The sequence below is a fragment of the Nipponia nippon genome, unplaced genomic scaffold (assembly GCF_047370975.1).
Source record: "Nipponia nippon isolate SJK-2023a ecotype South Korea unplaced genomic scaffold, ASM4737097v1 scaffold_1, whole genome shotgun sequence".
Taxonomy (NCBI): domain Eukaryota; kingdom Metazoa; phylum Chordata; class Aves; order Pelecaniformes; family Threskiornithidae; genus Nipponia; species Nipponia nippon.
Window position 1 is genome coordinate 119,712,010 of NW_028262290.1, and position 24,044 is coordinate 119,736,053.

A 24,044-nucleotide genomic window follows, 5' to 3' on the forward strand; every position below is an offset into this window, starting at 1 on the left:
TTATTTCCTTCTCTCAAGTTCCGAGAGAGACTTAACACCTCTGCCCAAAATTTGACATGTTTGCATCTTACCAGTTCTTTGTTTCACTGCTCACGCCTTTACCATCTAGGAGGACCTACCTCTGCAAGCCTTCGCTTATTCAAGTACCCTCAGCGTGAGCAATCAGAGTCGATGGAACTATGCATGTGTGATGAGTAATAACACAGGTGAGGATTTCCAGGAGGTGGCTGCAAGCATATTGCATATCTTCACATTCCCTTGGCTATTTTTGTCTCATATGTACTCTTGTGCGTCCCTTCTTCATGTGTTGTCTGAATGTACTTCAAGCAGCATGTAGTACAAAAGGCAACACAAAGTTAGTAATCAGTTTCTGATCATTAACTTCAGCTACCTCAAGAAATGCCTTTTTTAATGTGATTACTACTATGAAAAACAGTTTAAATTTGTTGCAACAGTTAACTTGCTTTCAGTATATCATAATCTTCCATAGTTACACTAGTACAAGATCTTGAAGGAAAACTTGGAGGTGGGAATTCCCTTTCCATGAGGCATTTCTCAAATTACTACAGTCTTCTCCATTAATAGCTTGGGTTTTTTTAGAATGTTTATGTTCTAGATTTTCCCAAAATTAGAAAACTACAAAGTTTCAAGCTTGCTAGGCCTGAAAAATCTGTTTCTAGAACAAGTATGTCTTTCGCTGGCTTCTGATGGAAACTTGCATCTGTGTGTAACAACAGCATTTCACTTCAGATGACAAAATGTTGAAAAATCCCCAGCTGAAATTCCCAGTGTCAGACTGAGTGGCCAGATATGATGGGATGGATTCATCATTGTAATCAACAAGAAGTGAGAAAATGCTGGTGGAAAGTCTGTGGTCAGCATGGAAATTTAATATAGCAAAGCTAAGCCTGTCATCAACAGCTAGACTGATCAGAGACATTTCTCCTTGTGTTCTTCCATTTGTGGGTTCTGTTGCATTATCTGACCACAGGAATTAAGCACAGATTAAGATGAACACAGACTAACAGAAGGTCAGAAAAATGTAATCATCCTCTGAAGTTTAGCCATTGAATATGACTGAATAGGAGTTTTTGTCTGTGAAAAAAATTACTGATTAATCCCTGAGCCAAGCGTGTGGTGAAGCCTTATATTTTTTGAGGCAGTAAGATCTGTTCATTTGGCACTAATCTACCTATCAACTTCCTGCGTGTGTTATCTAGACAAAAATTGTTAATAATCTCTTTTCTACTCCTTTAAAAAAGAAGTTAGTTCTGGAAGGGCAGAACTGGCCTTTTAACATCCAAGATGAATTTGGCTCCAGATTCTGAAGCATCGAAGTGGGCTAAATCCCATTTGAAACAAGCTTGCTTAGGATTTATGTGGAAAGCTGCAGAGAGCTTGTATAGGCAGTAGGTGGCAGACTGCTCCCAGTAATCAGTAGGAAGTTGTGACAAGTTTTTCTTAATGCCCACGGGGCTGTAGGTAAAGGTGGTGTAAAGAGAGATGTAAAGGTGGAGAGACTCCTAGGGTTCAAACCGACTACCTGCTTTTATAAAGCGTGCCAGGGATACTTCGGTCAGGACTTGCCAGGAGGGGGGATGTTGCTTCTACGCACCCTGCGTTATCAGTTCCTGAAGCAACTGTGGTGGCTTACCCTGCCCTGCAGCAGTTGGGTGACCTTGATCTTGCTTTGGAGGATTTGCCCCTGTTGACAGTAAGCTAGTGCTCTCATGGCTTTGCCACCTCTACAGAACAATATGCCTGTAGTTTGCTCACTACTCAGAAATTCCTCTTAACTCCAGATACCTCAAGGAGTTTGTTAACCAAAATAGAGTTTAACACATGGATTATTATGTCTGAAGATGTCTACAGATAAACCAAGGCCTCCACTGCTCTCTGCCTACATGTGACATGAATGATGTGACTAAAGTATTATCCAAACTGCAGACCATCCCATTAAAATAGTTTCTGTACAGTACCAAAAAAGCTGGGATCCAGTCTTTTGACAAAGCTTTTTTTCATGCTTGCCCTTCCCTAAATGATGCTAACCTGGAACAAATCTACTTTTTTTCAATTTAGCAGATTTTTTTCAAACTTAAATTCACCTTGAGGGGTTTCCACAGTGTCCTGCTGCTAATAATTAATGCACTTAGGGAAATACCTTGTTGTCCCTTAGCTTTTGTCTCTTATGTTTCATTGCAGGGGAAGCTTGCGATGCTTCCACAAACTGTCTCTCTTATCATGTTTGGTTTTCGTGCCATTATTTGGCTGCTGGCCAAAGGCTATATCTAGTATATACTGAGACATTTCATTACCCAGCTAGGACTAGGCTGTTGTATCAAAGTAGTGGACTGTCCAAAGACTGCTGAAAACCACACAACCCAATGGTTGGTAAACACTTGGGGGAGCTGCCCATCCACTACATGAAAAGATTGGATCTGATTTATGGAATGATATGCTTCACATTCACCAGATTATCTAGAACTAGTTTTGTCACCAGACAAGATTTAAAAGCTAAAGAATCTATAAACATAGATTTTCTGTAATGGGAAAAGCATTATAAAACTACAAAATAATCAAACATTGTGGAAATTATATTTTTATTAAGATTATACTATTTTTAAAATTATATCTCCTCAGCTGCTTCTGTGTTTAAGGTGCCTTCTGAGGATGATCCTTTAGGCTCTGTTAATGGTTACTGGGACATCGCATGGGTATGCAGAAACTTAGTTCTTTTCTTGTTGCTTTCCTTCTCAAGCTATTTAACATTTCTACTGCATGCTTTGGTTAGGCTAAGCTTATGTCATTAGTCTTCAAGATGCTTTCTCCTGCTTGTATCTTCCTTAAAACATGATGGAATAACTTTACAAATTATACATCATGAACATATAGATTGTCTGAGTTCCCTTCCGTTTGCAGTGTTAGCTTGCTATCAGTTTTGCATCAATTGCTTAACATATAAATGAAAGATTGATTTGAGAATGGGGTATCCAGCTGTGCATGGTTCCACTCCTTCCTCCCTCATACACACTTATTCAGACTTAGGGGAAATCTTGAGTGGTCCTGTCACGGTAACATTTACTAGGGCCCATGCACATGTAAGCACATAGTGGAAAACAAAAACATCTCTGAGAAGAATAATAGCTTCAGAACCATCCCAATAATTTCCTGACGGGAGAGCTAATTTTCAAAAGTGTTAGATTTTATTATTAAAAACCTCCTGAAATCATACTATTCTATGACCATTCCTGTAGTATTTCCAATTGTCTTAGGATTTGCTTTGAACAGATAAGAGTCTGTAACATCCTTCTGTCTCAGCAACGCAGTTCTTTTAGAGTTTATCATTGTTATTTCAGGATGTTTGGTTTCTTTCTTCAACAGTCAAGACCTATCATCATCAAAGCCTCATATAAGTCTTTGTGTTTTCTCTGATAACAAACATACTTAAGACGACATTCTAAAACTACATCCTAAAACAGAAAGATACGTCATTATAAAATGACACATTCAAGAAGAGTCAGAGTGCATTTGCACTCTCCAAAGCGGCAGTTACTTCAATTGAAATAAAGAAGAAAGTGTGTTTAAAGTGCTTAGTCTGCTTTTGATAATGCAAGCTATGGTTAGGAAAATCTCCTAGCATTTGTTCGGAGATGTCTGAAGCATCAGGTAAATAATTATTAAGTAATTGTACTCTTGCCTGCAATTCTGCAGAAAATAAGATTCTTCTTGAGGCTCAAGAGAGACAATCATTAATGACAACAGCACTTCATGGTGGAGAATGGTCTTTACAGAGAATTGGTATTCAAATCATAGTGAAACATCAACAAGACAACCAGACCAACAAAGACAGCTGCAACTCAGCTAATGGCTTTTTTACAATATTGATATTGCTGAATGTGTGGTCAGAAAGGGAGAGAGAGAAATCAATAGAGACTATGCTTTGGTACATATACTAAGGTTGAGTGTGTTAGTTAGAATGAAGAATTAAGGGGGTTAAAGACCCATTTGGTTCACATCTATGACCAAGTAGTTTTGGTGGTTAAAACATGTAAGAGTAAGCAATAGCACCTTGTACTGCTTGCTACAGTTTAATGTATTTATCCTTCACCTCCATCCTACCAGTAGTTCAGAGGTGAGCCATACAAGAGAAGACAACTCAATAACTGTGCTGGAGATAGGCTACCCACGACATAGTGCGGCTTAATATATCCTGTGTTTGCCAACTCTTATCTTTCCAAACGAAGTGAAGTGAAGTGAAGTGAAGTGAAGTGAAGCGAAGTGAAGTGAAGTGAAAATTAGGCCTTCATTTGTCAGGAGATTTTCATGTGCTTATTTGAATGGTCTTAACTTACAGACTAAGGTGTTTTTTGATGTACATCTTCCTTTACCAAGAAAAGAGGAGTCTCTGTTTCTTGTGCATAAATGGATTGATAAAGCTCTCTTCCACCAGGATACTCCAGAGGATACACAAGATTCTCATGAAGCACTGCTTATATCAATGCAAATGTTCTTGTCTTTTTACAAATGTAACATGCTATGTTTGAATTGTTCTTTTAACTCTTCTGCCCTGGAGGAGGTGGACTGTACTGTAAAAGTACTTCTGTATTAATTTCACAAGTGAAGAAACTGTTGTACAACAAACAGTAATTTACTAATCACATCCATTTTAATCTTAAATGCATGCGGTTCAAAACTTCGGAACAGGAAGTAGGCTTCGGATCTGCTTCAGCTCTTGCTGCTTCCTGAACAGCAGCCAGGAGAAGGTCTGGGAGTGCCTTAGAATGGAAAGAATGGAGAAGCTCCGCTTCCGAGAAGTACTGGATATGTCCTCAGTCAGCTCAATAGTTGTGGGTATTACAGAATTTTGCTAGTCTTCCTGTAATTCTTGATCCAAATGCTGCCAAGGCTAGTATTTTAGAAAATGGAGGACATGTGCTTACCTATTTGGGCCTTAAGTTACAGGTTTTTGAGTCTGTACATTCTTTTAATTCTCATCTTCCTAAAGAAAAGGCTTTATGATCATCCTGCATCTTACAACCTTTCTTTCTGTAGTTTATAGGGTAGATGAGCTAGCAGAATTGCTATGTCCTTTGAAGTTAAGGACTCCCTATAGGAAGAGGGCAAGAGCTTTAGCTGCCATAACCAGAGCACAGAGAAATTACCTTTTTTTGACATGGACATGACTCCGGCTAAATATAGAGAAAGAGAGACGGAGCCAGGACCATTTTCTTTTGCCACTATCTATTTTGAATTGATAAATAGTATCTTTCTTCTCTCTACATATTTTTTTAACAGATCACTGGAACCTCAGTCTGCAGGATGGATGAATTTGGCAATGTACTATCAGTCTCAGGAGAGGAAGTAGTGTCATTATTCTACTTTAAGAGAAATTACAGAAATTAGCACAACTAGGCTTTGGACCTGTCTTTTTTAACTGTCTTTCCAACTGTACCTGATCTCCTAGACATGGTCTTGCAGGCCATGATTTGCTATTATTTCAGTAGCACCTCATGTTTATTTATTTGAGCGTTAATACTTGGCAACTTCTGATGAAGAAGCATTATTGTCTAAATCAATAAAGCTAGCCCTTTATAGGTAAATGTCCACCTTTCATCCCCATCTTTCTTTATAAGAAATGCTTTAAGGAGTACAGTAGCTTCAGCCATTTCATGCCAAGAATATAATCCTATGCAATATTGCTGACGTCACCTCAATATGGATTCGCAAGGGCCAAGGTTATATGCCTAAGAATAAGCCAGCCTCTACCCTCATCATCAGTCTCAAATTCCATCACTGTAAATCTTTATTCTTCTTTTTACAGTAGAATTTTTTAGCATTTTTTGTTTGTGGAGAAAAATTTAGGAACATAACCTTTGTCTTTTGGGGTTTAATCCAAACTAAAGATTTTTTGGACTGAACAAATTTTTTTTTTTGATGCAGTGTATTTGTTATTCTGTTTTCTGTATCTTACTGCACCTAGAAAATGTATTTAAGTGAGAAGAAGAAATAATATCATTTGAATCAAATGTCCCTACATTACAGGTATGAATGAACATGAGTGCTCCAGACTGAGACGGTGTTACTCTGGAAGTCAGATAACTATGCTGTGCTGACACAGTGTGTGCAATATTCAGGACTGTGAATAAAAAAGTTCCAGAATGAAATCAATTCAGTAAGAGGAGGTTGTTGCTGACTGAGCTGAAAAGTGCTGTGTATGCACTGCTGTCTACCCTATGCACCAGAAAACCCTGCTGCAGAGCTGCTAGTTGCAACCGTAATTATCGTGGAGGCAGATGATGTCGTTGACGTTAGCGTTATTCATGTCAAAGCATCAGTGCTTTAAAAATCTATTCTTACAGAAGGAGCAAACCTGAACATTCATGTTTGTTTGGAAACTCTAGGCATACTGAAAGCTCCATGATTTTTCACTCAAATACAATTGCAAATGTTGAATTGTTTCTTTAATGTACTTTATTCCAGTGCTACAGGTTGCTTGGAGACAAGATATTTTCTAATCACAGTCTACAGTTAATACGAAGCAAATTGTAAATATGGCTGAAAAATTAAAAAAGCCACAAGCTTCTCTGACACTTACAACCTTTTATGCCACTGAAGAAATTGTACTTGATTTAATCACAGCAAGACAAAGCGTCTTTACCATAAGTGAGCTTCAGAGCCTACATTACTAATGTATCACATCTTTATTTTACCTTCATTAATTCTGAAGTTACATCATCTCAACCTATCCACTACATTCAGTGTAACTTGTGTTCACTGCATCCTTTCTAAAAGTGCATGGACGTTTTCAAGTATGAGTATCTGTTAACAAAAATGTGTCGCTACAATAAAATTACTTCATGACAGTTCCTGCCGCAGCTAGAATAGCCTCTTCTGAAATTCTCTGTAACAGCTTAGGCTTGAGTAGCATAAACCACAAAAGATGTCTCAGACACTTCACATTTTACTTTCTGTCTGAATGTGCTTCTTTTTGTAAGAAGCAATCTTGGAAAAAACATGCCCCATTCTACTTCTTGTGGAGTGCAACCGACTGACTTTCTAATATCTCAAAAACAGTTCTTACTGCACATTATCAGTCAACGATACATTTTCACTTGTCAAGCATCTGACTGCTTCTAGTAGAAGAAATACTCAGTCTATCCTTAAGTGAGTACCAGCAGCACTGTGGCCATGGTAATACAGAGCTCAGCACCAGGTATTCACTGAGCATATATATATTCAGGAGCCAGAATCTGTTTTGCAGGTCGTTCTGAGCTTTTCCCCACTGTCAGTACACTGCTAATAGTAACCAAGTCAGCTCAGGCTTGTTTCCTAGAGCTGCTGTAACACTTTCGACTGCAATATAGACATTCCTTGAAGTTTTTGCACCGAGGATTAGAACCACTAGTTACAATCTGAAGCTTGTACATCCAAAACATCTGATTTGAGGATAGCCTTTCATCTTTTTGATAGCTTTGCCCCGAATTGTTATACAATAAAACATCCTTACGATGTAAGAATCAAATCCATCACCTGATTATGATAATTCCTAAAATAGATAAAATGGAAATGTCAGGGATACTAGTAAACGCTTTTTACTGAGTGGGAAATACTGCTTCAGAAGGTGGACACCTCAGTAGCTGAAGTTACTACAAGAAAATGCAATGATGTTTGGAAAGTGCTATATACCCACAAGCCTTTGCTATTCTGCTTGATTTCTGCTATTTAATATCAATACATCTAACTACATCACATTTTAAATGTGTCCGTAGTGGCAATATTGAGTGCTGATCTCTAGATCAGTGGTGGCTGACCCAAGCTCCTGGGCTCCAAGTTGCAACGCACGGATGTGAGTCAAAGTCAGTCCAGAAGCAGTGTATTCACATTGATTCGATGCTATGCCTGAGCTAAGCAGCTCCATCTCTCAGCTTTCTCTAGACTTCTGCACCTCAACAGGACTGATTAGCTTGAGCACGTGGTTGCTCATTATATCTGTTGGGCTGATCTTGCTGTTGGCACCTGTCTGTATAGTTGTCTTTATTTTTAAGAAGGCTTCTCCATGGTAATGTAATTCACAGTAGCCTCTGCAGGACTACAGGATAAAAAAGTCTTGATTCAGCCCTTGAAACATGTGATGATAAACAGTATTTTGTACAGCAATATTACTGCTTATGATACAAGTTTATGACACTCGAGAGTGATTATGGAAACACATTCCCTGCCCTTAGGAGCTTACAATCTAAACAAAATATAGTGCACAGAAGAGATCAATATACAAAAAGCAGAATCATTGTTTTCTTACTTTCAGTGCATGTCTTGCTAATATAAGGGATTTTGAACAGAGTTAAAGGAGTGATTATAAATTAAAATGAAAGGTGATGAACAGAGTGATAGCTTGAGGAATTACTGTAAGAGTGACTCAAAGAAATAAGATTATAGAAGGGGCCTGAAGCAGGACACAGAACAGATGCATCATAGAAAAGATGCAGGGCAAAGGATCATTCATGACTGGGAGCTCAGAAAAATAGGAAAGCATGTAGCAACAGAAAATAGATTTAAATGTATTTATTTAGCCATATTACTGAAGTTGTGGACACTGACCAAGATTCTGTTGCACTAAGCTTCTTGCCTGATGCCTGGATATGTGACAGCTCCCCCCAGTTTCTACTAATTTCAGTGAAAGCTACAGTAGTGTAACTCCTTTGAAAAGCAGGCTGCAGGCTTTTCTTAGCTGAAGGCCAAGGTAAAAACATTGCATGAATAAATGCAGAAACAGTATGCCCAGGTGCTGGTATGAATCTTTTTCACACAGTAATTGTAGCTTCTTGCTCACTGAAAACATTTTCCTGTGCATCAACAAAATAGCCATTTATAAGAAGTACAGAAAATATTACAGACTGTGATTTTCAAGAAAGACTCATTGAGCAGGGTAAGAGAGCAGCAGAGGGCTAAATGGTAATACGCAATATAAAAAGAAAGCGTAAGCAATAGCATCCCTTCACCCCACTGTTTGACTTAAGAGTGATTAATAGTAGTGGAAAACCTAAAGATAGAAATTGGAGTAATTCCATCTTCCTACAAAAGTAAATTCTTAACAATGATGTATTTCTACAGTATTTCTCACTGCAGATGTTTAGTCTTTTAGGAACTAGGCCACAGGTACCTCAGCTCTTCAAGTTTATTGAATATGCTTCGGAGATTAATTTGGCTAGAGCAAACTGATGGATATAAGCAACTTAAAAGATTGCTTGATGTCTACTTGCTCTCTCTTTCACTTCTTTACCTCCCCTTTAAATGTCTTGGTAATTGTTTCTGTGCCTGCAGCGTCCATAATGATAAAGGAGGTAGAGCAGTACAAGGTCAAAAATGAACAACAAGGCAACAGCAACATCAAATCCGATAAAAATATCTGTGAAAGAAGAACAATAAAGGAAAAGGGAGTTAATGAAAGACATAAATGTATATCATTTTGGATACAGAGATAACAATCTAATTACAAATATGTACAATGGAAATATAGTTACATTTTGTTCATATTTCTGGCAAGATCACATGGCCTGCACTTACTGACATATGCAACATAAGTATAAAAATGTATACTTCAACCCTGGAAATGCACAGATAACTTCCTGTGCAGGGGTAAATCTTACTCCTAGGTTTTCACAGGGCAAGAGGGACCATGTGTAGTTAATGCAAATGAGGAGTTTCATCAGGGATCAGCAAAACACTGAATATATGCAAGAAGGGGGAAATACCAGGGCTGTTGGAAAGTGGCATGTGTTGCCTTGCCCTTCACTTCCCTCCTGGAAATATTCAGGCAGGAAGAGGTTATCAGCTGTCAGCTGTTAGTAGTCCGAGGCAAATAGCTGCTATATCTGCGTGGATCAGCTGCACTCTGTACACACAGTGGAGGTTAAGGTACCCTCAATACATAGTACATGTGCCAGAAATACAGATGCGTCAGTCTTACTGTGCCTGTGTAAGCCATTTTTGCTTTGCATCTACAGAAGGGCTGATGCATCCAACGTACACAGGACTCCTTGCATAGCACCCACACCCATATTTCTGTTGGATGTTTTCAAGAAGCGGAGCTCTAGTTTTGTCCGTGGCCTTTAGGTAGCTCCTTATGTGAGTATGCTAATAGTAGCACTGCCTTCACACTGCTGGGCAAGTCTTCTAATATTTTCAGAGAAATGTAATTTCTGTTGGCTTTCCCTGTCCATAGTAAAGCTGGTCCACACTTGTTAAAGGGAGATCTATTGTGTGAAATGTGCAAAGTTTGGAGCCATTGATACAAACTCTGTCTCCATGTCTTATGTAGAAAATACAGAGCTGTTACACAACCTTTCATTTTGTCTTTCTTCCCACATTCTTTTGACCAATTTTCTGTAATCACAGGAGAAACTAGTTCAGCAAACTTCTCAAGTGGACACGAAGAGGTGCATCCGGGCAGAGTGAGGAGGTAAGGATCCTTTGAAGTGTCGTTCCGATAATACATTTCAATGCTATATTGCCTGATTAACAACATTGAAAAGATTTTTTAAAAAAGGTTCTTAAATACAATGTTTCCTATTTAGAGACAGAATGTTGGGAAATGGCTCTAACATCCTACTCTAGAACCTGTTCTTCAAGAATGGAAGCTTTGTGAAAGACATCTGCAAAGCCCCCTTTGCCAAAGCTGGTTACATTACTGCACAGATCATCAGTCAGCTCAAAAGGCCCTTCTGAAGGCTCCTTGAATGGCAACAGCACCAGGCTCTTCTAAGCCAACTGGTTTACCTTGGGATTTATGGGATGTCTTGGAAATGTTGTTGCTGTCATTTGAAGAAGCAGGAAAATTTATTTTACCATTTACTTCCAGCTGGTAAGGCCTGTTTTCCTCTTCTTCCTGTCTTTCAAAGCACACACATACATGCACATCCAGCAAACATAATTTTTCCTGGTTTTAGTATACCTTTGTGCCTGTGGACTGCTCAGTGAAGTATCAGTTTAAAACGAATTTGTATCTCCTCACAATGTTGGAGAGGAAAATTATTTTGGGGAAGGGGGAACCAAATTCCAAACACTCCTTGTTCTTGCATAGATAGGAAGATACTTGCCCACTGCTTTCTTGGTAGAGTTCAAAAAACTGGCAAGCAGCGTATGGTGGCAGTTTTCCATTGAAAATATTGAGAGCAATCTGGAGGGCCCCAATTGTGGTGTCATGCTATTGGGAAAAAAAAAAAAAAATCCATCCTTGAAAGTCAGTTAAGTCAACTACTGTTTATCCAGAGTAATAGGACAAGAGCAGAAAGGGAGTGGAAATCAAGATAAAACAAAACCTGTGTAAATTCGACCATAAAAACATATTCAGTATATTCACCATTGGGAAAAACATGTTAACAGATTACTACAGAGAGCAGGGGGCATTTCCAAAGAGTTACTGCAGTATGTGTCTTACATCATCTGGCAATATCTTGGAGACAGAGATACTGGGGGAAAGCAAGACGTGGTCTGCGAAATCAACCTAGTTTTTCAATGCATTTTGCTACTCCTCCCTTCAGGAGTGTTTTCGATTCCAAGGTCGGATTAAGGCAGTATAAAGTAGTATATCCTATGGCATTTCAAGCAAAAATGCAAGTACTTTTTTTTAGGTAGTATACCAGACAAATAGTTGCATACAAAGACTGTTCTCCTTGCCTCCACATACACTCCAGAACTTTTAAAATTGTTGTTCTTTCTGTTTGGACTTATACAATAAAATCTCAGTTTGGCTTCTATTTTGGTAGAATCAGTTACCCACCCACCTGCAGTCTCTTCCTCTCCCCACTATCCCTTCTCTTGCAGGGTATCCCAGGAGGAGGAGCTGAAGAAAGGAAGTCCAAACACCGTGACGCCTAAATTTTGCAAGCATCTTTATATACGTATTTGCTAGGCTTATTTATATTAGTCTAACAGCTATGTGTTAATTATTATTCAGGATCTGGAACTTTTTAGACTCATCAGTTTCAAAAATAGGGGTGTACTTGGCCCCAAGGCATTAAAGCAGCAGTGAAAATTCTAGATGCACTTCTTCTTCTTCCTTTTCTAAAAGAATGTAGTAGGGCTAGAGAACACGTAGAAAAGGCAGCAAGAAAGACTTAAGCTATTGAGCGGTTTCTATATGAGGAAAGATTCAATAGGATAGGACTCTGTCTTGGAAAAGGAAAGATGGAAGAGGTGTGAAAGAAAATAGTAAATTCATGAGTGACCCTGGAAAAATGAATAAAGAATGACTATTCCCTGCTTGTCACAATAGAAATGCTAGGAAGGAGCTAAATCAGTATTAAGTTTCAAAAAAAATAAGGAAGTACTTTTTTCTTTTAACACACAAGTCATTGCCACAGGAGTTGCAGAGGCCAAAAGTATAAATGCATTAAAAAAGTGATTAGATAAATTGACAGAAGAAAGTCTGTCAAGAGCTATTAAACACACAGACACAGATTCTGTCTCAGGAAGTCCCTAAGCCACAGATTGCTGGAAGGTTGTATCAGGGGAAGCATCTCTCTGTGCTGGCATTATTCTCACATTTTTCCCTGCCATTGGCCGTTGTTAGAGACAGGGTAATGAATGTGCTAAGTGGATCTTGATCTGACCTAAATGGCCCTCTTCATCCTCTAAAATAAAAAAAAAAAAATCCACAACTGTATCATTCCTTTCTAAGCAGAGGAAGGGTTTGGAGGAGCAGCTGAAGTTCTGCTATGTGCCAGCATCTCTGGGTTAGGAGCACTTAAGGAAAGATGCAACTTGGAAAAACTGTACCATTAAGTTGCAGAAAAAATGGATGATAAAATACATAGGTTTTTTTACCAAGTACAGTTCGACTGAAACTGAGGTGAGATCCATGCTCCTGCTGTGTTCTTGTACTGACTGGTGTTCAGCTTCTTAGCTGAAATGAACTGTATTAGAGTAGTCTTTCATTTAACTTACAGGGATGCTCTGATTACTCTCTTTAAGGGTCTTTCACTGGTAAAATCATAGCAAGATTTATGAAAGCTGACAATACTCACTGCAGAGTAGACCTCCATTTTTCTTTGTTTTGGAGAACTTGCAGCTTGTTTAAAACTATTTAAAATAACATTCACAAGGACACCTTAAAAAGATGGGAACAAGGAAGAGGAAAATGAAGATATAACATTTGCATAGAAACCAAAAAGGCAAAAGATTTTGAGTATGAAATAGAAGACATCTACTCAGGCCTCATACTCATTTTTTAGCTTACTACAAATTCATAAATAGAGAGAAGATATTACAGAGGTGAAATATATAATTAATTATCCAGGTCAAGTGAAGTGACAGGATTTACAGAAAATCATCTAGAACTCTCCTGAGAAGTGAGGCTAATGATACTTCCAGTTTTGTTATGCTGAAACCTCCCCTTCCTCATTTTTTGTCTGTTTGGAGTATTGCAATAATGACAGCTGTGCTAGCCTTTTCCTCTCTAGATGCTGAAGAAATATTTTTAACTGTTTACTTCCAACAAGTCACACAGTATCAATTCTTCATTTTTCCAAAGCTCTTTTGAACTCCTTCTCCAGACCAGAGATATTCTAAAGCCAATGGGATAAGGGCAGCAGAAATTCCCCGTACCACAATTTATAACATTCTAGGGAAAGAGGGCATAACTGGTATGCTCGTGAACTATAGAAAAAAAGTCCTGACCACATGATATGGCTAGCTACCAGCCAGTGGGCTTTAATGCAGGTCTGAGCCTGTAATTACTATATGGCTTGATCCAATGATGTATATGCCTAGATGATGAGGCTGCTAATAATTTTTTACCTAGGTCTAGACTGCAGGGTAGGTGCATTACAAAGCATAGCCCTAAATGGTCCAGCCTGCAGATATTGAAGCTCTCTTGTTTGGGTTTCCTGCTTATGGACACTTGAGGATCATATGATAAATGCCTGGGTTGTGTCCTGAAGTAGTGTCAGAATGTGCATAGCCTATGCACCCTGATTTTGGAGCTAAGTAGTAGTCCCAGTTCTTGCAGTATAGACATAACTTGAATCTCTCGTCATCTGTTCTGATCAGACTGTTTTGATTTTGCTTTATATCAGACTCTCAGAGAGCTACCAGTGTGTTGCCAAGGTTTTGGCACAACATATAACCAGTACATCAAAGGGAAAAACAAAGATTGGGAAACAATTAGAATAAAAGTTGGAGAAACAGACCTTAAACTTAATCTAACCTACTATCAGACAAGTGATGATCGTACCCATGAGGGCTTGGTTTTTTCCCTTGGATTTCTATAATCTTTCTTAAAATCCTAATGCCTTAAAAACTATGGGGTAACTACAGACATTAATGTTTACACCTTGTTTCAATATCTCATCCATGCAAATGCCAGTGTTCAGCACATATTTTCATGCTTAATATGGCATCCAGTGTCCATAGTTACAAATCAAGGTTCTGTATCAATAATCTTGCATGAGAAAGGTGACAGAATGTTGCATGTTATCGTAAACATTGTCTCCTCCTTTCTGAGAGCTATGCATTTTTTGATTTACCTCCTTGTAGTCGTGATTTCTCTTCTGTTTTATAAATCCCAAATAGTGATAATAAGGACAATTCTGACAGTTTTTCCATCTTGTCCATTACATCTTTGGTGGCCCATACAGAGAGGGTATAATTGTGAATAGCCTAGTGATAAAGGAAAACAAAATAATGTTTTTTTCTTCTACTGGTTTCCATCATCCTATTGGCCAGCCTCACACTACTACCTTTAGACTCTCTGAGGCTGTGCTGCAATTCTTTGCCCTGAAATACCCTTTGTGGGAATGGGGATCAACCTGAAGTGGGTGAATGGGAAGAGGGGAAACACCTGTGTGAAGGGGATCCCTTGTAGGTATAATGTGTTCTTGCTAGAGAGATATATGGTTTTGGTTTTGCCAGTGTGAAAGATTGCAGACTTATATCTTATCCTCTTCCTTTCCTCTGGGTCTTCAGGGGATATAACCTAGCTCCAACTTTTCCTGCCTTTTCCATACAGTTGTCCAGATACCAGTTCCATCACTTGCCATTTACAGACAAGTGTCACTCTCCAGTCATATAAGAGTGACAGTGTCTTATAGTGTTTAAGTGCCTCAGTGTGTGGAGGATATGTTCAATGCCTTCATGTGCTGCTGCTAATGACTGGGGCCAAATGGAATCATCCCATGCTTGGGGCCAGTCTGATTTTATTCACTGGTAGCAGTCATCAACTCCTAATTTTCTAACTGATAGATCTTACCTCTCATTTTCAATGTCTAAATATTTTGAATTTTACCTGTTGATAGGTTAAAGCAAATAATTTCATTTTCCCATTAAAAATCATAAATATGCCCTAGGCAGCATGGTTAAACAATTCTATAGCAGCAAATTGGGAAGGAAAATGAGGGAGTAACGGGAATAGATTTCAGTACCAGTGCTTCAGGATAAAACATCAAATGGAAACAACAGTTTCCCAAGCTGTAAACCATGTTTTGGGGTGGTTTTTTTACCAATGCACTAAATTAGAACTTAGATTCAAATTAAACAATTAAAAAAAAAAAAAACCAAATCCAGGAGAAAGGGCAACTAATTCCTATGAAACCACATTGCCATGGTTTAATTGAAATCCAACTTAGGAGTTATATTCTTTCCCAACTTCTATTGCCTTATTATTACCTCACAGTGTAGAGTATCGTATGTATTCCAGAGCTGGAAATTGTCCAGTTTTTTAAGATTATTTAGTTCAAGTCCTGTGTTAACTGCCATTGCTTGTAAAAAATCCTGGGGGGAAAAAAAGTGAAGAGTATACCACAAATACTCGATACATATGAAACATGTATGCATACAGTTTTTTCAGTTTTTTCAGCACCCAACCTGGCAACACAGTAGTGTTTAATTTTACACAGGTGAAACCCTTGTAATGGAAGATTTTGGTTGCAGATTTCATTTTGTAACCATTTCAAGGTACCGATCTCTATTTCAGACACTGCTTTTTCTCAGCCCTGCTATGGAAAAGTCTGGTGCTCTCTCTGCTGCACTCTTCTCTCCCTCTTCTGACTGCTCCAGGAGGCTACCTCAGTCACCTCAAGCCTTCAGATATAAGGAAGAGGAAGGCACTAAGAGAAAAGGAACATGAGGAAAAAGATGAGGAGAAAATAGAAAATTAAAAAGAGAGCTGAAGCAAATATTCAGGATGAGGCAAAAAGAAATTGAAAAGGAAATTAGGTTTTCCTTCTGCCATTGAAGGGGAGCTGAATATCTAAGTAATAGTTCCACAGCAATTCCTATAGGGATTCTTGCTATGCACTACCACAGAAAAATAAAGGGACTCCTTAATATCCCCTATTCCCATGTTACCTGTTTCATACTAGTAGCTGAGAGAGAGGATAGCTATGAAGTCATAATTCACCTCCTATTGCAGGTGAGTGAGGCTGACCAGAGCAGCTGAGCTAGCAGAAAGCTAGAAATAATAAACAAAAAAAGGAAAATGTTGTGTTTAGCCCAAGCAGTAAGCCTGAAGCAACTTTAAGAGAATGTGTACAGGTGCAGTCAGGGTATGAGGAACATGAGACCCCTGCTTTATTTGTGCAGTAGTGCTATTACAAAGTGCGTTGTAGGCAAACAAGAGAGCAGCAGTAACCACTGTCTAGAGCAATTATTATCCATAAGAACATGGTTGCTTGAGGCAGGTGCACCATCCATGTACCTACATCCTGCTGCAACACTGGAATGGGAAATTTTGAATCTCTGGCTGTGAAGATTTGTGTCAGGACCAAAACAGAATCAGGTCTTACGATGGATCCAAAATGCATCTCAGAGAAATTTACACAAGTCAGTGTTCACCTGGTTGGGCTTGCTTTAGTTCTCTGTTGTAGTGTCAACTTCAGAAAGTCACAGCAGGAAGGCATAAAGCTTCCCAAGTTTCAGACTTATCAGACTTTTTAGAATTGGTTTTGTACTACCCTGTAAAACTGGAAATTGCTGCATCCAGAAATTTCTTCTCCCCTCAGATCATGGAACTTTAATTATATGCAGCTCTAAATAGTCTCAGAAAATTAATGTTAAATTCACATTTTGAAAGATTAATATAGAAAAGTATGAGAAATGCATAAGCATATCAAACATACTTTTTGATCGTATTGGCCTAAATTTCTGATTTTAAGAGAGTCCTCAGGATTATTTTTTTTTTGCATTTATTTATTTTTGCATTTTAGCAAAAGGAAACAATGCAATTCCATAACTTCTACATCTTAGTTACTTCCCTTCTTCTTAGATTTTGTTTGCTTTTTTTTTTGCCTTACCATGTATGGTTGTATTCTACTTTGAAATTCACTAGATGTTTGTGTTTCATTCTGAAGTTCCTCAGAATGGGGACAGTCAGGCAGAGGAAAATGCAGCATCTGAAACAAGAGAAGTAAAACTTAGTTCTAGAATTAATCAACACACCTCTAGTTCTTCTATTGCTGAGACTGCTGATGTAATATTTGTTAGATAGATTAATGGCTGTGCTACAGCAATGGTTTGTTTGAGTACCTTTTTCATGAATTCAGTTAACATAAGGAATGGATTGTGGTAACTTGACTTTTCAGTGGCTACTTGTGGCTATGATAGCTTGATTTCCCTCAGTTTAACTGTTTTTGACAAAAAGCAATTATGCATGTCTGTCAGGGGATTGCTTTGAGAAATGGATCAGGGTCCATGATCAGGAATTTTAAAAAAAATACCATTTCCCTCTTAATTTCTGAATCCCCCTAGATGCAGCTTGACTCCACCTGGTACTGGATTCTGAATTGCTTCTGCATCTACATATCCTGCTCTCATCTCTCTGGAGGTAAGCGACGTATTATGGTAAACATTTTAAGTACCACTCAATGGACAGAACTCGAAACAAGAGTGACAAATAAATTGTGCTCCTGAAATGCCAAAAAACTATGAGCCTAATGGCTCTGTTCTTGTTTAGGGGTGTGGCTCATTTTTCATAACTCCAAATGTATGCATTATGAGGTCACCTGACAGGATATATTTGATCTGAACCATGTGTAAATACATATGTGTCCATCAAACTCTGTGCTCTGGCAAATATGCTTTATGCCAATTGTGGAAGGACAGATGATACCTGGTCCAGCATAAAGTATCAGTAAAAAGTTATGATGAGCAAAATAAGCTTGTGCTGGTGCAGCACTTTATGTCACATCACTAGAGCATTTTTGACCCAGCACTGATATTGTCCTGTGAGAAGGTCTGCTCTGTCTTGGGGTGAACATTAGCAGACTGCACTTCCAGTGCTTCTCTTTTCTCTTTGATTTATCAACGTGAAGCTTGCAGCAGCCACCAACTGACACTAGCACACTTTCATTTGGACAGATTTCCAAGGGTGCATTTTTTCTGTAACAGCAGCACACTGGAGGGTGAAGGCTCAAAGCTGCAATATGAAACTGGAGAATGTTGTTTAATTACATAATAACAAATGTTTCTCTTGCTGCATGGCTTAATTATCGCCCTCTAGGTGTTATCAATTAAGTCACTCTCTTTGGCCTCATTAAGCAATACTCAGTACTGTTGCCTGTCAGGTCATGGTAGATCTCAGTGGCTGAAAAATAAACTGTGATTAGGTATTTTTTACAGGACTGTACTTGGCCTCGATTTCCCACTTTGTGTTGCTTAGGGCTTGAAAATACCCTCAAACATCTGCTTGGTTTAGCAAGGGAACAATGTTTTTTCCAGGTGGTTTGCATATTTAACAGGAATTTTGAGTTGCCGCAGAGGTGTGTTTCAGTGAAACATCAATACCCACTCCTGAAGCAGCTGCAGAAGTGATGAGGTACTAAAGATTCCTGCAAATGAGCTTGCCTTCTCCAAACAGGTCATTGCAGTGCACTGTGATTCCTCTAAGGGCTTTGAGGTTTTATTTGGCCAAAGCTATGACCACTTTGATGCTTTTTTGATCTTCTGGTGAAAGAACTTGCCCTAGTGTCCCACATTTAAATAACAGTGACAGCATTCTTTTCTGTTGAGGGACAGAGTCAAGTTTCAAGCAGAATCACATTGTGCTTAGTCCGGTTTGTGGGCACCCTTTCTCTCTATACCTGCTTTCAAGCATGGCCTCCAAGAATGGAGGAATGCCAATGGGAGGCAGGTGCGGCCACCCCCTAATGACAGAGTCCATCCTCTGATGTTGGTGACTGGACAGGCAGTTATTTAATAAGGTTTTTGTATACATTTCCTTAAAGTCAACTTCTGTCCTCAAAGGCAGAAGAAAATTAGCCTTTCTGTCATTACACTCAATAACTTTTTGTCCTTGTTCAACACACTGTTCCTTACACAGTCCTTGTCACAGGAGCCAGTGAAATTAAAATCTAAACCTGAGTCAGCCAGAGAGAGCTACATATGGTAGAACATCTACAAGACCTATTATGCTCTTATTATGAACTGCAGGGCAAGTGCTAGGGTTTCATTAAATGTTCGTATAGCACTGAGCATAAAAGGGCCCTTGTCTGTAATTAGGGTGCCTAAGTGCTACCAGAATAGGAAAGTAATAATTGAGAGGTCATTATAGTGGCTGGTGGAAATTCTGTTCCTTGAATAAACTATGGAACAAACTGTCCAAGGAGGGGAGGTCTGTCTAGCTGATGGTTGCTTAGAAAAGCACTTGTTCTCTGTAAAGGTTTAGGGCCACTTCCCTATAATACTGTCCAAAACTCTCCTTGCCAGGGGAAATGTTAGAGCTCTACCTTGAAGAAAATGGTAGTGTGGACGACAATTCAGGTATTCTGCAACTACAGAAGGAAGATTTTCATGCAGCTATTACTGTTGACCTATGACATGCTTGTCAGCCAGTAGCTGCAGTTGATGTTTTCTATTAGATAGAACTCAAAAAGAATAGAAAATATTTTTTAGCTTTTTTCCCTCTTTTTTCTCTTTTTTGCTCCTGGGAAAGTTTAGGGCGTTATAGGAAGTGTCCAGCCAGTACTCACCCGGTCTGTTGATTTTTGCAAAATATGAACTGGAATGGGTTGCCAGAGAAGCTCAGGGTTCCAAATTTGGTGGCCAGTTGGTGGAAAGAGGCCAGCAAGGTATGTCTGGGCACTCATAATGGTGCGATCATAATCTGTACTTTGGATGTAAAACTGAAGATAGAATAGCAAAGAGTTAAAAATAAAATGGAAACAATAAAAATAATAAGGAAATTTTACCCAACTCATCAATCCTGGTTTCTCATTTTCACTTTTATGCTTTTGCATAGAATTAAAAGAGTGAAACCATAACTCAGCTTTCTAGGGCCCTGCTTCATTTGCATAAATCGAATTGCCAAAGCATCTTTCAATTTAGAATCTAGCCCTCAGACTGAACTACGCATGATTTAAAAGAAGGTAGCTTACCATCTTCTGAGATTCAGAGGAACATTAATACATGTAGATGTGGTGCTTAGGGACATGGTTTAGTGGTGGACTGGGCAGTGTTAGCTTTACAGTTGAACTCGATCTTAAAGGTCTTTTCCCACCTAAATGATTCTATGATTCTATGGTCCATCTGCTATACCTCAGGAATGAAGGAACTTAAAATCATAAATCTCTCTTGGAAGCATGGCAAAGCTGTAGTCTTTTATACCTTCCCATCAATGCATCCCTCCTCTACTGACCAAAATGGTAGTGGTATCTTCCCCACGATGGATCTGTACTGTATGACAAGCACATCCAAACGGCTGTTAGACCTCTCTTTTACAGGATGAAGTGTGTGACCATAGCCCATCACATGGCTGGATATGCATTCACCTTTCAACAGGGTAGAACTATCTATGGGTAGAACTATCAACTAGGGTCATTATCTATAAATTCCCAATTAATTCAGTGGTGTGGAGCTGTTCAGTCCTGGAAAACTGGGCGGTGAAAGACCCTAAATGGAAGACCCTAATCTATGTTTTTACCTTGACCTTTCAAAACCAGTCTTCTATTACCTCAATTTTTCCATTAATGAAATGAATATGATGATGTGCTTTTATCTAGCACAAGTCCCTAGTTCTGCTGTACTAGAGAAAAATCCTCCAGACAGTTCTGCTGTATACCTCTTTCCGGTTGTATGTGCTGTTCAAAAAGTTGGAATATCTTTCCCTTGTGTACTGTCCAAGTTCAAATAGCTGCTGCATTCCAATCTGTAAGGCAAGCATACAGATGACTATTAGATTAAGGTGACTGGAGAATCTTAATGTAGAAGTTTCTTTTCTATTTCCTTTTTTGTTTTCAGCAATCAGTTTTTAACTGATCATTAACCATTTGTATAATGTACTGTATATGTTGTAGGTGATCTAGAATTTTTCACAGAAATACTCATTTCTAGCGATGAAAAAATGATACGCTCCTGGAGTTATTCATGATCAACATTGTAAAGAGTATGTCAGTTAGTGACAGCTGAGAAAGGATGATTGATAACCTAGTGTTTATTATTGTCATTGCTTGGCTATTTGATCAACCTGATAAATTTGTGGCTTGCATTTCATTCCTTAAGTAACATTCTTCCATCTTTGCCTTGGTGCACCTGCAGTTGTCTTAGATTGCACGCTGTCTTTTCTGTTATTCATTTCCAAACCCGTGAGCTGAACTTTTTAACTTTTAGCTGTCAGAGAAGTACATTCTTACTACTGTTGCTAAAAAGATAATAAAATAGCAAAAAGTTCTCAAAAAAATATGTGTCAAAGCAGAAACTTTTTTCTTCTTACAACATAAGCTATGTACTTGGGGATAGTAATGTGTTGTCTGAGTGTCTGAATTTTACAGATCCTCCAATCCCCACTTCAAACACTAAATGCTGAACTGTCTCTGATTCATGCTTCTGCATCATGATGAAGTATTATTAGGAATTGCGTTGGCCTCTCTTTGCTCCAGAATTTCATGTCAAATACAGTTAAAGAGCTAAGGCTTGATGTTGAGATGCCAGAGCAAGAAGTAAGTTCAGTGCATCCTAGTGAAACTCTAGGCTGAAAGCAGCCTTATTAGAAGACGCATTGTCGCCAGAAGCAGCCTTCTCCTGCAAGACTTCCCGTGTTTTTTGAGTAGGTGGTTGCCAGTCAAATGATGAGGTGTGGGCTCATCACTTGACCTGGTGGGCAAGTGTCATCCCTTTACCCTGTCACAGGGCCCAGTGCTTAATGATCATTAGAACTTCATCAATGTTAAAAGTATAGACAACGTTTAAACTTACCATTAATTTGAATGCAGACACATTATCGGGAAGTTGTTGCTTTTAGGAAGGTAGTTACAAAGCTATGATGAACAAGATTTCAATTTAACAGTAGTTGGATGAATAATGTTGCAAAAATGTTTATGAATTACGGGGTATTGCTAATACCAACCATTGGTACTTGGGATTTTCTAATGTTTCTGAGGCACACATAAAAAAATCTGCCTACTTCCTATTTTAGTAGCATTATAAGTGCTTCTAAGAAAGTCAACATACCTTGGTAAGCTGTCCATATCCCTGGGGCCATTCACTTTCTTTGTGTAGATCAGTTGGAAAGCTTGTAACTGGTGTTCGGTCACCATGTCGGAAAACCTAACAAAATTACCAGTAAAAAATCAAGTTAATTACTGTTAACATTCCTTTCTTACCTAGCTAGAAGTCAAGCATACGTTATACTTTCAGTGCCATTTTTCAAATTAAAATATTGGAGAGTCTGCAGAAACCTAGTCAAGTACGATTGGAGTACATTCTTTACACACAAGAACAGGTATAATTATATAGGAATTTAGTGGGCATGAGCCTGATGATGATTCTTCCGCCTAGAACATAAAATTAATCACGCAAGACGTTAATGCTGAGATTACATCCATAGCTAGGCACCTAGACAAGAAATTTGACTGAATTTTGGACACTCAGCACCTCTGAATACTAAACCAGTTACTGATGTGCTTGTATGAGGATTTAATTACTTTGGCATAGACACTTGAAACTTTTGGTAACTGCTTTTTTCACAGCAGGGTCTTTAAAAGTAATTCCATGTACACATGGATCTTATGTTTGTTTTCTCAATCATCCTAAAATATAAAGATGAAAAAGTATAAACAATTACACTGTTAGCTTACTTAATATTTATTAATATTTTTACATACATGTATGAAAATATTTCTGAAAGTCTGTAGGATTTTTTTTTTCTGTTATATTCAGTGAGAGCAAAGAGTTTGGTCACTTTCCTATCCTGGACACTCCAGCATGGTGAATATTAATGTGATATGTTCAATCATATGATTTTACATCAGAAACCTTAAATGAGCCTTTTTGTATTTTTATTCCAGATACAAAGAAAGTGCCAACCCTAGATTAAATAGTTCTGGAAAACTCTGAATTACCCTCCCTAAGTATGTCATATGTAGGCTTAGAAAAATGAAGTCCACAAAAGTTTCATGTGAAAGGAAATGCTGGAATACAAATTCACAGGGCTCCAGACAGTCTTCCAGGATGCTGATCCAAACTGTTGCAAAAGTTACCTTTCCTTGTATCAATGCTCACATAACCAGCCTCATTCTTGACTTTGCAGAATAAAATGACAATGTGGTAGCATGATATATTTGTTCATAAAGTGACATTTATGCCATAACACTTCACTGGTATACAGCTTGATTATAATTAATACTCTCCATTGCCTCATTAAGCCACATCATTCTTGCCCAAACATCAGAGAGGTTTGTTTACACTAGTTAGTTTGCCACTCCCACTGGGAGGTCTTTTATGTTTGTATTTTTCAAAGTAAACACAAGCAGTGTGGCTTAATGTTTTAATTACAACACACAGCCTTTTCGTCAGCCTTCTGTACTAATGTGTACAGACCTATGCTAGAACAGGTGCTTCAGAGATGGAAAATACTATACTTTAAAGGCAAATATAATTGGATTTCTCCCTCTGCTTGTTTTCTACAATAGACAGCAAGGTTTGCTAGAGTAGATGTTACCATTAGAACCATGTGGAAAACTGCTTATTATTTTTTTGCTTTGCTAGTTGAATTTCACTGAAGATGTGGCCAACCTGAAATGAATATTTTTCAGCAAATCAAGGAGTTTTTTTCGCCA

At 38.5% G+C, this 24,044-nt stretch overlaps 1 protein-coding gene and 1 long non-coding RNA gene across 2 annotated transcripts in view; one reads left to right on the forward strand and one right to left on the reverse strand.

Moving 5' to 3' along the window:
* On the forward strand, positions 1-11,910 carry LOC148057590 (uncharacterized). Its single transcript, XR_015708712.1, has 4 exons — positions 1-206; positions 10,396-10,459; positions 10,575-10,861; positions 11,824-11,910. It is a non-coding gene; the product is annotated as an uncharacterized LOC148057590 (long non-coding RNA).
* The window catches only part of ACP3 (acid phosphatase 3), a 19,680-nt gene continuing 4,568 nt past the window's right edge, over positions 8,933-24,044 (reverse strand). The window contains exons 2-11 of the mRNA XM_009464486.2: positions 22,438-22,533; positions 21,050-21,136; positions 19,962-20,114; positions 17,289-17,387; positions 15,664-15,768; positions 14,526-14,658; positions 13,026-13,108; positions 11,097-11,203; positions 10,342-10,511; positions 8,933-9,406 (exon numbers count right to left, since the gene is read on the reverse strand). Of these exons, the coding sequence (XP_009462761.1) occupies positions 9,288-9,406; positions 10,342-10,511; positions 11,097-11,203; positions 13,026-13,108; positions 14,526-14,658; positions 15,664-15,768; positions 17,289-17,387; positions 19,962-20,114; positions 21,050-21,136; positions 22,438-22,533 (1,152 nt within the window). The 3' untranslated portion in view covers positions 8,933-9,287. The remainder of the gene's footprint in view (positions 9,407-10,341; positions 10,512-11,096; positions 11,204-13,025; positions 13,109-14,525; positions 14,659-15,663; positions 15,769-17,288; positions 17,388-19,961; positions 20,115-21,049; positions 21,137-22,437; positions 22,534-24,044) is intronic.